General features: G+C 38.2%; 1 protein-coding gene across 2 annotated transcripts in view; it reads left to right on the top strand.

Moving 5' to 3' along the window:
- The window catches only part of SLIT3 (slit guidance ligand 3), a 676,405-nt gene that overhangs the window by 362,581 nt on the left and 297,643 nt on the right, over positions 1-16,181 (top strand). For both annotated transcript variants that reach the window (XM_067566650.1, XM_067566651.1), the window contains exon 5: positions 5,515-5,586. In XM_067566650.1, the coding sequence (XP_067422751.1) occupies positions 5,515-5,586 (72 nt within the window). The remainder of the gene's footprint in view (positions 1-5,514; positions 5,587-16,181) is intronic.

Raw genomic sequence — 16,181 nt, 5'->3', positions numbered from 1 at the left:
TGGGGCTGACCCTATGAGGTGGGAGGATCCCAGTGCGCAGGGTGCAGCCTGAGCCTGGAAGTCTACACTGCTATTAAACAGCCCTGCAGCCCAAGCTCCGCAAGTGCTAGTCCGCTGGCACGGGCCAGCCATGTATGTCTAATTGCAGTGTAGACATGCCCTTGGAGTGCGTGCATATTTTAAATTACGCATTCTAGATAGTAGAGGTAAATCAGATTCTTTGTTAGGTAATACTGTATTCTGTGGTATACGTCATTCCAACTTAGAAAGAGGAATAATCAAAGAGCAGCATTCAACAAAAATAAATATTTATTACTCCAATTTCTTTTCAATCAGTTCTCTATTTAAATTAGTCTTTTTAATGTTAGGGTCTGTACATACAAGAAAAGGTTGGCCAATAACTCTTCAGCATGCAAATAATTAAAATAACAAAAGGGAGAGAGAAAACCCAAGCGTATCAGTGTGTGATTTTCATCAACATAACATCAGTTTTGCAATGACATTGTAACATAAATGCTACTTTTTAAGCATCTATTTACATTTTTTAGAGCTTCAATTTAAGTTTAGAATCTTATTGTATGAGTGTGTATAGAGACTGTGTTTCAATTAACTGATTTATGTGGCTCTTCCATTGTTGGCAAGTAAATAAAAAAAATAGACCTGATATAATCTCTTGCTGTGGAATGCACTTAAAATCTCACTTTAGATGCACCAGGGAGTGTTAAAACAGGAGCCTAGAAAACAGCATTGTAACCAAGGCTATAGAGCCAATTAGTAATGATAGTGTTTTTTCTCCCAGTCCTTTTATTAAAGTTCTTGCATTTCCTATTTCAAAATGGGTGAAGCTTTATGCTTGCAAGTAGAATTAATCTGCATCCAAAGCATTTTAATAAATTACAAGTAAAAAAAAGAAAAACCTGTTGATTCATGCCAAGTTTTGAGTTTAATCCAGATTAGTGCATGGTATAGTGTGCAGAGCTTGGGAATGGGAGCTCAACTTCTGGATTCTGTCATCTGGCTGCTGTGCCACTGAGTTTCTGTGCACCTTAGCCAAATTGCTTTAATATCGTGCCTCTCTTTACCCATCTGTGAAATGAGAATACCTGAGTTCCTCAAGGGCGTGTTGCTAGAATTAATGTTCGTAGCAGATGTTAGTTACCTAACCCTAGTGTCAACCTTTGTCACTTCCTTGCTCTCATGGTTTCTCCCCTGGCATGTCTGATTCACCCTTCGCTGGGAGAGGATGGCTTTGTCCATGCCCTGGTGACCAAGATTGAGGTTGAGTGGTAGGGAGAGTTCTTCGAGTGATTGTCCCTATGTGGATTCCATACGTGGGTGCGCATGTATGCCATGTGCCAGAGGCAGAACTGTTTGTAGTAATGTCAGGTGATCCACATGTGCGTCGTGCATTGGCCACAAGGTGCATCCAAGGTCTTACGAGGCTGCGCAGGTCAACCCCCTTTCATGACCAGAGAACTATTAATAACAGTGAAGGTGGAGTGAAAACAAAAAGAAAAAACATGCTTAACATATCTAGGTTTATACATCTCATAATGTAAACTAGATAAAACCCCTTAGTTTAGCACTCCTGTTTGGGAGTGCGTGCCAGTACAGGGTAAGTTCTAGTGTACACCAATATATCGTGCACTAGCTGTAGACTCTGCTGGTGTGCACTAAAAGTTCCCTAGTGTGTGTTAATGTAATACTGTTTAAAACAGGACTACATCAGTGCACACTCAGGAAATTTTAGTGTGCACCAGCAGAGTCTACATAGACCAGTTAGTGCACAATTCCTTGGTTGCACATTTAGAATTCACACCTGCTGGTGCACACTCCTGCATTGTGTAGACAAGGCCAAAGATAAGAACCTTGCATGTCCCAAGAACAAATCCTGACTGTATTTTTGTCCATTCTGAGTTCCTATCTCACATGGTCCAGGCTCTCCTTTCCTAAACAACCTGATTATCGAAGACCCCTGTACAGGACAGCATGCATATCTAGACACTCCTCTTTTGATAAAGGGAAGCACCCCATACTCCAAACTACTTTTTTCATATAGAAACGCTAAGCTTTTGGTCTTGCTGCTTTCTCACTGAGAATGGCCCATTAAGGATACAATGTTTAATAGCTGGCTTTCAGAGGCTTAAAAACACATCTTAGAGTTTGTGTTTCACAAACTATCAAGTTGAGTGATATTTGATGTGCTGTACGTGTTCTCTATACAATATGGGGGGTTGTTTGTTTTTTGTCTAAAGACAAAATTCATTTCACTTAACTTCCTTTGTGATAAATTAGAGACACTGGTTCATACCCTCTGTTACTCTCTTTGAGATAGGTAGATAAAAACTACTGTGTAAGGATTCAGGACTGTATTATGATTAATAATTTATTTGCTATTTTTATTCCAAAATTCTTCTCAATCTTGTATTTTATGATAGTTTATTTTATCTATTTTTCCATAGTTTCTGCTAACAAATAACTTAGTTATTTGTGTTTTTTAAAAATTTTTTGCTAGTTTTCTGTTTTTCTGTTTTGTGAATATTAACTCAAAACAGGCAAGGGAACTTTTGATGCTTTTGATGATTATGGAACAAACAGCATTGTAGAATGACCAAATGAAACTTGAAAGAAACAGTGTGACCGATTGGCTAGAATTCAGCTTCTACACATTATAGACAGATTTTGTAGTGTTTTGGAAGAATTTGGTGGTAGTTTACTTGCTTATGAAAGGTGCTTAACAATAATTTGGCATATTGCTATCAAGCAGAGATAAACACACTATTAGTAATCATCTCAGAAGGCATGCTTATAGTTATGAAAGGGCAGTTACATAAAATGAAGCATGAAGCCCTGAACTTTTCTCCATGCTTTTCTCCACGTTTAATGTAACACCATTAAAGCTGTCAGTTTGTCAGATCACTAGAGGTATTTATGAAATCAATACACAATCCTGGAGATTTATTGAGGCAGTATTGTTAGCCAGAGGAGAGTGCCTCAATGGAAAATAAAATTAATATAATTTACAAGCAGATTGTCATAGAAAATGGATGAATTTCCTATAGTCTCCTGTTTTTACTTGACTGTGAAGAGGGCTTAGGCATGGAGAGAAAACGGAAGGTAATAACATAAATTGGTCTGATTAATCCCTAATATTATTAGAAGAATTGCTTGAAACCAGGAATTTGTTTCTGAAGGTGCTTTGTGACAATGCAGAATAAAAATCTTGAACAAAACATTGAAGTATGAATTAAATTTTTTTTCTGGATGTAGTCGATTGGGTCTCATAATTTCACTAGTTAAAGCCCTTTTTATTTTGGTCTGTGCCCTTCTCTTGCCTTTGACCCTTATTTCTTGTTCCACATCTTAATCACACTTTACCACTCTTTTACCAGCAACTACAGTTCTCCTGTGTGTCTCTCGTACACCAAAGCCAATTGTTCTAGGGGAGGTGGTGTGAAATAATTTACATTCATGTGCATCTGAAACATCCTTTGCTTTGCCTTTCCATATAGACTGGTTGCAGATTTGTTTGTCTGGATGAAGGCCCTTCATCAAACAACTGATTTTTTTTTTGTTGGCAAGCGACAGAAGAAAGCGGGGAGGGAGGGGAATGGTTGCCGCATGTATCAGTGGCAGACAAATTGGGAAGGTCAAAAAAGAATTTGGATCTAGTTTGAAAAAGAGTCTCTTGTATACAACAGCATTTTTTTGATGATGGGAGTCTGAGTGAACAATTGTGTCTACTACAAGAATTTGGTGTAGACTAGATGACTGGTATAAATTGAATTAGTATGATGTCAAAGACATATAACCTATGTCCCCTCTCCTCCTTCCCCCCCTTCTCTGCCTGATAGAAAACAGAAGAAAGTCCTTGGTGACACGGCTTGACCTGGAATGTCAGCATGGACTTTTGTGAAATGCTCTTGATTCCAAGGCTGATATTCAATAAAGCCAATTTGGAGGAGACTGGGTTGGGGTCTCACTGCAATACACAATTTATTAAAAGAAAAAGATATCTGGTGGCATGCCATCTGTTTGCTGTCACTTACCTTTTAATAATCATTTGGAAATGTGAGTTCTGGTCTCATGGCAGGGCAAATTCCTTTTAACATAGTGAATGTTTTAATACAATGTAATGATCACACCAACTGACAGAATCTGTAGTATGCTGCCCCACCCATGTTCCCGCCTCCCTTTGCTCCTGTCTTCTTCCAATCCCTTTGCTTCTGCCCTTTCCCCATCACATTTCCTTTCCTCACCCATCCCCAGCCCCTCCACCTCTCCTGCCCTGTTATTCACCCTGCTCCTGCTCTTTATCTCTTTCTCCTCCCCCAATCCAGGCACCTATCTCCCCTCCCGCTTTGTTTCTTTGCATTTGAATCAAGTTGCTTCCTCCTCCTTGCTTGGTCACCAGCATGGGGAGAACTGTGAGTTCAGGAGAGACCATGTCCTTGCTCTCAATGCCAGCACCCAGTGCCAGAGGGAGCAATTTCACAGGGAAGTCTTGCTCAGTCAGTCACACTCTAGAGTTGGGGGTCAGGCTGGGGTGCTAAAAATAGCTGTGCAGATGTTTTGATGTTTGGGCTTGGGCTCTGAAGTTCACTCCCTTTTGGAGGCTCCAGCCTGAGCCAGAACGTCCACATTGCTATTTTTAGTGCGCTAATGCAAGCCCCACTAGAGCAAGTCTGTCAACCCAGACTGTGAGACACACTCCCAGCAGTTGTGTAGACATACCTACCTATATTAGAAGTTTGGCAAGCTGAAGTATAGGCATTGCTACCTGTGCCGCCTCTAATGCAAATCTTAAGATTCTAATTTACAGAAATTTTGTAACATTTTAAGGGAAAATAAATTTGCAAGTGTTGTTAAAGGGTTGTTAAAGTGTTGTACCGCAGGTTTTAAAAATGCATTTTTTCTAAGTGATACACAGCACAATGCCTTTTGAACAAAACTAATCAAATTTTTATTTGTCTTATTTTGCAATACATTTTAGTAAATTATTGGAAGAATCTGTTCTCTAACTATTAATCCAGCCTCTAGTAAAGCTATCAACATCAACATACATTGATGATGATTTGATCATAGGAAAGCCAAACATTTTAAAATGTTATTAATTAAGATAATGTATTAATTTTATTTGCTTTTTAAACAGGTAGATTGATACAAGGTCACATGAACAGTGGGGGAAAAGCCGCACTTGCACCAAATTAAAAGATTACACGCTAAGGTGCACAATCGCGCTGCAAATATCATGGCAGTGATTCACACACACAATGATTGATATTACAGCCTATAAAACACATTTGAAGATGTGGTGGAAGTTCTGTAATGTGTATAGCCATTTTTAATAAATGTCACCACTTATTTTCTAAAAAGGGAATATTGGGATTTTTTTTTGCCAAAGTCTAACAAGTCTGGAGTTGCCGAACTGTTTATATTCCATTATCTCAATGCAGTTTAGAGCAAGGTGTTCTCTGCGTTAATATGATATGTTTTTCCTCTTCTCTTGTTTAGAGATCTGAGTGAGAACCAAATTCAAGGAATCCCAAGGAAGGCCTTTCGAGGAATTACTGATGTGAAGAACTTGTAAGTGATGCCTTTTTTAATGTTTTTAATGTTTGTTGCAAATTGTATTCAACATGAGGTGGTCTGAGTTAGCTATTACCACAGAAGAAAGAGATCTTGGTGTCATCGTGGATAGTTCTCTGAAAATATCTGCTCCACATGCAGTGGCAGTCAAAAATGCTAACAGAATGGTAGAAACTATTAGGAAAAGGATAGGTAATAAGACAGAATATATCATGATGCCACTATCTAACTCCATGGTACACCCACACCTCGAGTACTCCGTACAATTTTGGTTACCCCATCTAAAAAAGTTTAGAATTGGAAAAGGTACAGAGAAGGGCAACTAAAATAATTAGGAGTATAGAACAGCTTCCACGTGAGGAGAGAGTAAAAAGACTGGGACTGTTCAGCTTAGTAAAGAGATGACTAAGGGGGGATATGATAGAGGTCTATAATATCATGAATGGCGTGGAGAAAGTGAATAGGGAAGTACTGTTCACCCCTTCACAAAATCAGGGGTCACCCAATGAAATTAATAGTCAGTAGATTTGAAACAAACATATGGAAGTACTTCTTCACATAATGCACAGTCAACCTGCGGAGCTTTTTTCCAAGTGATTTTGAAGGCCAAAAGTACTACTAGGTTCCAAAAAGAATTAGATAGGTTCTCGGATGTTAGGTTCATCAGTGGCCATTACCCAAGGTGGTTAGGGATGCAGTCCCATGCTCTGAGTGTTCCTAAATCTCTGACTGCCAGAAGCTGGGACTGAATGACAGGGACCACTTGATCAAATGCCCTGTTCTGTTCATTCCGTCTGAAGTATCTGGCACTGGCCACTGTTGGAAGACAGGATACTGGGCTAGATGGACCATTGATGTCCCAGTATGGCCTTTCTTATGTTGTTATACTCTTACGTTTTCTTGTGGCCACATGCTACTGGTATTATTTTTTTGAGCCTTAGGTGTGGGCTCAGTTCTATGCAGCGCACATATGAAGATGGTCTCTGTCCCGAGAAGCATGTTACAGTCAAAGAACATAAGTGCTACTCTCAATCCACACAAACAATTCCCACTGTATCAGTAGGACTTCTGAAGAAAGTCAGATGTGCAGATTATTTTCTTAAATTCAGATACGATCCTATGCCACCAATACACAATCTTACTCTGCAAAGTCTGGTTAAATTACAGACTGTGCTAAAGTGGATCAGTCAAAGGAAACAATACAATAGATCAGTGAGAAGTTGAAAGGAACAGCATCAGGATGTTATCTGAAGGTTTTGTGGTTTTGGTTTTTTTTTTTTTTTTCCATTCCACAACTTCATTCAGAGAGTGCAGGTAATTATGTTACAGCGCATAGGTCAGGGCTACACAGATCAAGCACAAATTTCAGAGTAAAGAAGTGAGAAAATGGTATGACTTTTCCTAGGCAGAAGAAATTAACTTGATGAACAGGTTTATTTTCTTTCTGCCATTTGCATTCCTGGCCTGTGTTTGTAATAAAAGCCATTAAAGGGGTAAAATGTGTTTATTTGTGGTAATAAAATTACCTTAAATTCGTTTGGCCCTTGCCTTTCTGTAAAACATACAACTAAGGAATATGGTTATGTAAAGATTTCCTGTTCTGCCTTCCCAGGGCTACACCTTACCTTGAGGCCATCTGTAATGTGCTGTCATTGTGCCAGAAGCAAAATAGTGCCACCTTGAGACAAGCATGGTTATAGCCAGCAAGTTGTCAGTGAGACAGGGATTCAGTCACAACTCTTTAAGGCCTTTCATGTTGGAATCAGTGCACCATTGGGAGATTGGAAGGGTGGAAGCAGAAGACAAGAAGTGGGGTTACTCCATCTGCAAAACTAACAAACTCGCATAGAGGAACAAGAGTGAGACTGCTGCAGCCTCTGAGCTTTTAGGGCACATTCACTGCTCTCCTTAATTGTACAGTGACAGGTTTCTTACAGAGGAGTCAAAAGAAAGGTTTATATGTTTATGGGTTTTAAACACTAACAGACATATCTTGACTCCATCAGGACACCAAGCTTGCGACAGTACGATGGTTTTGTCAGCTTGGTATTTGGGTATCGAACAGTAATTGGTAGCGTCTCAACTGTGAGGCAATTTGTGTTCAACCTTGACTGCCACTAGCTCATGACTTTTAAATTTCACCTTCAGCAAGTGGTTTTTCCTGTGGAAATCTACTTGTGGGATCCTTGATAAAGCAAAATAGTTTGGTGTTCACCACTGGCTATGCAGATTACACAGCAGATAAAACAATCCCCCCCTCCCCTCCCCACACAGTTGTATTAATTTAGCTGGAATATATTGGCTTAAGTATGTTAATATAATTTAGTTACCGTTTAACGTTACACAGTCTTAAATAAGGTTTAGGGTTGATATACAAGGATTTTAACTCGCTTAGTATTATGGTAAATACACTTTTTAAAACCTTTTTTTAAAGATATAGAAAAGAAGGGAAAATAGTTATAACATTTTATTACAGCTTTTGTTTTAACAACATCTTTTCTTTTGTTTCCCTTTAGCTGGAGAGTTTTTAGAAGGGAAAAAATCCCGTATTTGACGGTCTTTTAGGTGATATTAAAGATGGTAATTGTGTTTCTAGGGAATAGAAAAGAAGTTTGTTCAGATAGGCTGGGGCTGTGTCATTGCTGTTATTGTTAACGTTTGATCCCTTTTCCTAAGAAGACAAAACAAGATAAACACGTAAAAAATGGGGAGAGAAAAGACTAGCAAAGAATAGAAAATGTGGCTTCTGTGTTTGATGTTGACTTTTACTTGTAACCTCATTGCTGCAAAAATACAGACACAGACCGTGGTCTTATCAGATGTTTTGAGATCTGGCAAACGGGTCAGCACTGGACTGTTTACGGCATTGTTTTTAGCTGCCTCTATCTGGTTACAGGTTTAAGGCGTCTTGTAAAATATTCTGTCTTTTGTGTGAAGAAATAAAAGTGGGGAAGAAAAAAGAAAACAGGAAAAAGGGACGGGGTGTATGTAACAAAATCTCACAACCCAAGAGGTGTTATGGATTCAGTTGGAATTGTTAGAGGTGGCAATGTCATCTGGCCAGGTTTGTTCAGCACATTATTAGGATTATGGGTTCCAAGAGACATTGGGGGTGGCAGCCATGATGGTGAAGTTTGCTTTAGTATCTATTTTATTGAAGGATTTATAAAGGGAAAGGTGGGTGGAGTAGCCCATTTTTTGTTGTTTTGTTTATTATTTAGGTGTAGTTTTTGATATATTATTTTTGGTTCACTGATTTTGGTTGTTTATCAAGCATGATTTTAATGAGTTTTAATGAATTTTTTTGAGTTATATTAGTAGGCGCCTTTGGACAAATTTAATTTTTTTGTGGGGGAGCTGCACTTTTTTATTAACATTTGTTGTCAAAGATTATTGTGACATTTTATGAACTTTTAACTATTTTTTACAGTTGAACTTACAGTTAGGGTAAATTTGTAGTTCCAGTTATCACAAGTGTAAATATATCGCATTAACTGTGTAAGCAAAAAACCCCCACAAAAAATCCTTACCTATTCTAAACATTCAGCCAAAGAAACCCCTCCCTAGTTTATTTTTAATCATCTCAAAAACATAGCAGCAACAATTTTAAGTTTTAACTAAAAATAAATTGCAAAATCTTAAACTTTATAAACTTCCACAGAATTGTTTTAACGGTTATAACTATTAAATATATAATATATAAATGTTAGACATAACTAGTATTTAATCAAATCAAATTTATAAATCCCAACTTTAAAATAAAATATTTGCAAACCTTAAAGTATAATGAAATATGTTTTTCTTTTCCTTTTTGCTATATGCTTAAACTCAAATAAAGTTTTTTTATAATTGTAATTTTATAAACAAATATCCAATCCTAAACAAAATTAGTTAATTTAAAAAGGGATTACGTTATAGTAATTGGGCCTACAAATTTACTCTAATTGTAGGCAAAACTGTAAAAAGTATATAAAAGATAATAAAATGTCACAATAACAAAAATGTTGTCTTAATTAAGAAGGAATATATGTTAATATTACCCAGTCAATGTCCAATATTAAATAGTATTAAATAAAGTTCAGGGTTTGATATACAGAGATTTCAGCCTGCTTAGTACTATGGCAAACGCACAATTAAAAATCATTTTAATCTTTTTATTAAAGATACAGAAAAGAAGGAAAAATGGTTAAAGCATTTGAAATGTAGATTATGAAGTAAAGCTTCTGTTTTAACAATGTCCCTTGTTCCCTTTCTCTTTAGCTGGAGAGAGTTTTTAGAAGGAAAACCCCCTTATTGGACACTCTCTTAGATGGTATCAAAAATGCTAATAACGGTTTTCGAGGAAAAGAGAAATTAGTAGGGATGAGCTGGTGCTGTTGCTATTGTTAAAATCTGATCCCATTGAAGAAAAACAAGACACACACATGAAACATGGGGAGAAAAGAACAGCAAAATAGCAACTTCTGTTTCTGGTGTTGACTTTTACTTGCAATCTCATTGCTGCAAATAAATAAATGGGCACAGCACACAGTTTTATTGGCCATTCTGAGACCTGGAATTGGAAACACATGCCATAGTCATAGCCTTACATCACTGTTGCCAAATATGCAGTCTTGGCTGGCTAAGCCAGGCTCTTTTTAGACAGAAGGGAAAGATAGGAAAGAGAAGAAATAAGGTGGGGAAGAAAGAGGGAATATAATGGAGGGGGAGGAGAGAGAAAGATGAGAGACTATGTCCATAATCCCAGGGAGTGGTTAGGTTTCAGCCAGTGAAGATGGTGGTGATGTAATGATCAGGGAGAAGAAGATCCAGGGGGTGGCAGCCAGAATGGTGAAGCTGGCTCCAGTAGCCCACTACAGCACTTTTTGCTACATAATAGATTTTTTTATTAGCTTCTCAATCTGGTATTTTTACTGTAGACCACGTGGGAACACTATTTTTGAAATGCCTCTCCATAGTGTGAACATTCTGCATACATTTTTCTACAAACATGCTACAAACATCGTTAATGTTACAAGACCAGAGCACAGTGCAAGGGGTTTTGGTTTATGTATACAGGAAATTCTGCTGGTTTGAGCCAGCAATACAGATCATTCAGATCAGTGGTGGAAAAGACACTTAGGAAGCTGGATAAGTAGTTTATTCACATATACTGTCTATTTCCCCTCTATAATTAATGTATGAATTGTGTGTCTACCATAATCCATTAGAGAAGATGGTGACTGCTTCCAGACACACATTCTTGTCCCTGGAGTTGCTGAGAAAAATATTGCTAAGGTTTAGAAGCTGACTTGCTACTGGATAAAAAGTTAAAACCTCTCTCGAGTGATATATTTAAATGGTGATGCAAGTTAATGAATGCCATAGATAAGCTGGATCCATTGTGATGTTGCACAGCATCCATAATGCTCCACTTTCTGTATTACAGAAGTGAGCATGCCAGGATTGTTCAAGTAACAAGTTCAAGTTGATCATCCTTTGGCTTTCAGGTCCAGTCAGCTGTGCTAACACCTGCACTGCTAATCTCATAGTGGCTCCCTGTGTGGACTAATATGATGTTAATTGGGATTATTATTATTATTATATGGTTATCACTTTCTAGTTTTATTGCACTTTCTAAGCATTCCCTCCCTATTTTAAAGCAATCTCCCATGGGGTTTTGGAGAATTTTAGGAGTAAAAAGCAGAGTTGTGGATTTTCCCCTGCTGTCAAAGTCTTTCCTATGCCTGTCTCAATAGCAAATATGTAGTAATGCTGGAACTGAACTGCTCCTTTACATTTTGGTAACTTAGCACTTGAAGTGGCCTTGACCCTACCAGCATCCAACTAATCAGTCCATATGTCATGGGGAAAATAATGTCTCAATAGGTTGTATAAAGGAGCTACACTGGATCAGATCTCTGGTCCATTTAGTCCAGTATCCTGTCTCTAACAGTACCCAGCAACAGATGCCTCAAAAAAGTTACAGGAAACTCTGCAATAGGTCATGGTGAGAATCCTTTATGAAGGATTTATCTTCATATCTAATAGCTGGTGATTGGTTTAGGGCCCTGAATATGCAATATACATTGTAGATTTATACAATATATGCAAATTCTAATGGTTGTCATTAAAAACACAGCATGTTCCATCCTCAGTACTTGTAGCAACTGCAGTAAGTACTTTAAAAAAGTATTCAGGCCAAATTTACACAATGGGGGGCTGTATCATGGAAAGCGTGATTCTAAAAAAGAGACCTAAAACAGAATGTGAACTCCCAGTGTGATGCTGGGACAAAAAAGACTAATCTGATTCTTGGATGTGTAAACATGTGTTGTGAGTAGGACTAGGGAGGTTATTTTACCTCTGTTTGTGGCATTCGTGAATGAAATATTCTGTCCAGTTTTGGTGTTCACAGGTTAAAATTATGTTGAAAAATTGGAGAGGGTGTGGAGAAGAGCCACAAAAGTGATTCAAAGGCTAGACAAAATACCTTACAGTGAGAGATCTAGGGAGTGCAATTTGTTTATTTTATAAAAAAGGGATGACTTGATTATTGTGTATAAATAGCTTCATGGGGATGAAACTGAGGCAGGGAAACTGCTGGGACACCCTCAGGCCATGAGGGGATGTCTTGGGCTGACATCTGTCCACCATCTCATCCCAAAGTTCAGCTGTGTGGCAGAGAGCATATGGAAAGGCAAGGATCTCAAAGAAACTCTGCTACCCAGTGAGTTACCATCCTTTCTTTCCCTGTCTACTCCTGACTGCAGTGTGTTCCTTCGTTTTCCATTCTCCTTCTTCTAGAAACATGCAGCAAGACGAGCATTGCAGAACAGAAAATCAATAACCCCAAGTCTTTCCAGCCCGCAGAATTCTGAATGGACTGTCTGAAAACAAAGATGGCAAGACTCCCTTTGGGCACTCCCATTAGTCTTTGTTCCTTAGACACACTTGTCTTGCACTTTTCTCAGACTAAAAGAAAGTTGCTCCTATAAAGTGATAATGCAAGCATTTGTCTTGTATATAGATTGGGGTGCCCACATGTGGTGATATTGAGGGGTCACATGGACAATTTGCCAGACCCCCAGAGCCACATTAATATACATAATTTCATAAAGTTGAGACCAAAAATAAATATACTTAACCATGAGAAATAACTGGCTTTTCTTGTTATTTTAAGTCACTAAGCGTACAAATGTGTGTTTGTTCAGGTTTGTTGTCATCCAGTTGCAGCATTTGACTGTGGGATAGGAGTCTGCAGGACTATGATGCAGAAAAATAGACTAACAGGTTCACCATCTATCCTGTGATGACACAGGCTGATTTAATTCATGTCACAAGATTTCATAACAGCATATACAGTACTACTTCATATTACTGATCCTGCAAGCTGTTTTTCCAAGCAATGCATCAGGGGGCTGTCACAAAATTATGAATTTTCTGTAATAGCTTTATGAATCCGATATGTGCCTCAGTTTCCTCAATATTTTGCATGCTTACCAGGGGTGGAAATGTTTGCTTGTTTACTGTCAGGGTGAGGCAGAGAGACATAGGTGTGAATGATGCTTAGCAGCTTGTGTCTGAATGAGTCATTGAAAAGGACTGGCTGAGGCCAACCCCATATCATTTGGAGAATCTGAGAAGACAGTGGCAAATCCAATCTACAGGACAGTGACACCTACCAACCAATGACCCAGAGAGAGATGGATTTCACCATCTCTCAACAGGGAAGCAGAGCAAAGAAACCAATTGGAGAACAAGGGACTGGGGAAGGTGTGAAGTGGGGGGATAAGAGTTGGCTGCTGGAAGGAGTTAGGGTTCTCATCTGAGAAGTGACCAAGGAAGACAGACTGAGAGACAGAGTCTGGACTATGGGATTCACTACTGTTTGACTGGGCTCTGGGTAAGCAAAATGGTCTATGCCTAAACCTTCATTTCTTTATGCTAATCTAAGGACTTCCTGTGCTCTGTTCCAGTTGACCAACAAACCAGTCTGTTTGAGTGTCACTGCAAATGCTTGGCGAGGTGCATTAATCCCTAAACAGTGTGCAAGTCTCTACCAGGAGTCTGTCTCTGTTGGACTCACTGGACAGAGCTCACAGTATGATGCAGGAGTGCTGGAGCCCCAGAGTTCAGTCCAAGGAGGCGGTGAGGCTGTGTGGCCTACCCTGTGCAGGGAGAGTGAGACCCCTGGGGCAACTAGCAAACTGAAGAAGTTCCTCCTATAGACTGTTTCAAAGCTGGGGGTAGCCCTGATCCTATGGATCTGTGACGGGGACAGGGCCACTTCGGAAATTGTTGATTTGCTTTCCAGATCTAACGCCTCCTTTAGCAGAAGAAATTAAGCATAGGAAAATTCAAACAAAGGGGGAGGAGGAGTAATTACAGCATTATGTCATTCATGTTGCACTTACATAGCATTATCTACCATTGTAAACCAATACACATTTATTTTGCTATTAAATATCTACCATAATGTCTAGAATATTATAACATGCAAAAACATTTCTGTGAATATTGGTTCTACTTATTAAATGAGTTCTCTTGGTCTGTGCTCATACCCCTTTTGTATTTACTTTCTGTTAACATTTATCAGATTAGCTTTTACAAAAATTTAATTTCCAAGTTGCACACTTAAGTTTTCGCAAAAGTTGAATTTTCAGTTAACACGAACAGTTGCTTGTACACTCATCCAAACAGAGAACAGCAGCAGTGTTTGTGTGACATTTCTTATCCGTCACAGCAAAGCAACACGGCTCCTGCTTACAATATTCATGATCCAGCCATAGAGTTTAAGTAAGTAAATAAATAAATAGTCAAATTAATTAAAATAATGAATAAATCTGAGAAATTGGTGATCTGCTTGCAAATATTTCACAAGCAGAAAGAGGGTAAGTGATCAAGAGTTATTCGCTGAGCTCTACTTATAATGTGCAGCATATCTTAATTAATGTTGCATTAGAAACCTTAACAACCTCAGGTTGGGATTTTCAAGGAGCCTAAACTCTTAGGCCCTTTGAAAATCCTAACCTTCATTTCTTTACTCCTGAATGGCTGAATTTGCCAACTTACCATTACATTAATATTGGAGTTTGCACAAAATTATTTGAGGAAGAGAGAAAAGAATCAGTGGGTCTGATTGTCCACTCATTTAAGAAGGAGTAAAATCTGGAGTAAATAGTCAATTATTACATCTGTACAAAACCACTTAAATGAGAAGGAAGTTTGGCCCTGTGTGCGTGTGCGTGTGTGTGTGTAGAGGCTGACCAACTAGTGTTTCTCTGATGTTGATATGAGACACGTTGTATTTTAAATATGTTCCAAAATATAAGAGTTTAAAAGGCAAATTTATTTGTATTGTGCAATGGATTCCAAATTACTTTGATCCTGAACAATGATATTTCTTGAGCATTTCCAGAGGTGCTAAACCATTCAGAGATAAAGAATAACCATTTATATGAGAAATATATGCTGGAGACAAGTCTCATGTATCCTTTACGGGATGAATAGATTGATCATATTTATAACGAAAAACCTTTTCATATTCCTAAATTCACAATTACTTTCTAAGTATTCCAGTGGATTAAATTTTTCTAACTCCTGTAATTGTTATTCATTGTGATATTGACCATAATGAATTCAGGAGGTATTCCTATGGCTGTCACATTCACTTACAGAGAAATTCCATTGTAATGCAGCATCATTATACTATTAAAATAATGTGTTACCGACTTAACTCCTTCTATGGTGTAAAGTCACCTGAAGCATAAGTTAATTTAATGAATATGGTGTTTAATCTTTCACCATCTGATCCACCCCTAATTATAAATGCAAAAAGCGCATATTTCACAATTACATAATTAAAAAGACGATTGATTCAAATGCGTGTACATGTTCCCTGTACAGTGCAGTGTGCATTTAAGATGATTTTTCTCATAATTCACAATGCAATGAAGAAGAGAGGTTAAGTCTTGGTATTGGGTATTTCTTGATACAGAAATGTTTTCTTTCTTCTCGTGTTGAATTAAGCTGTTATAGAGAACGATTGGACTGAGAATTTAGTATGTTGTGTTTTCCTCCTGGGAATCAGGGTGGGATTGTCTGGATAAATGTTTTCCATCTTTACTATGATACTATCTTGTGTACACTTGCAAGCTTGAGAAACAACTTAAACTCTGGCTTCCTATTCCATGCAGGGGACAGCTAGCAGTGACAGAAAACACATATTTAATCACCTTCTCATACCCTTAAACACCTCTCCTACCCAATTACTCGCTCAGAAAATAGCATCTTGAAATATTAGTGCATTATTGTTTCCTGAGTATTTTTTCTTCTGCAGCTTCTGAATTTAAAATATTGTACATAAACCACAGTGAAACCCACTAACTTGTGACTGTGTGCCAAATTCTAGCCTTGGGAATTGATGAAGGCTGCATTACTTGGCAGTATCTTGGCATGTGGCACTTTTCACTGTCTGAGAAAGAAGCCTGGAGAAGAATGCCTTGTGGCATGACCTGAAGGTTACCAAATCTGGCCAAAATTTTCGATAAGTTCTTGGAATGTATTGGGAATAACTTTTTGTTTCGGAAAGTGGAGAAATTAATTTTAGA

Source organism: Emydura macquarii, unplaced genomic scaffold (genome assembly GCF_026122565.2).
Source record: "Emydura macquarii macquarii isolate MOO-44397 ecotype Brisbane River unplaced genomic scaffold, CSIRO-AGI_Emac_v2 contig_2768, whole genome shotgun sequence".
Taxonomy (NCBI): Eukaryota; Metazoa; Chordata; order Testudines; family Chelidae; genus Emydura; species Emydura macquarii.
The sequence above is the reverse complement of the archived record's forward strand: the minus strand, read 5'-3'. Positions and strand labels throughout refer to the sequence as shown.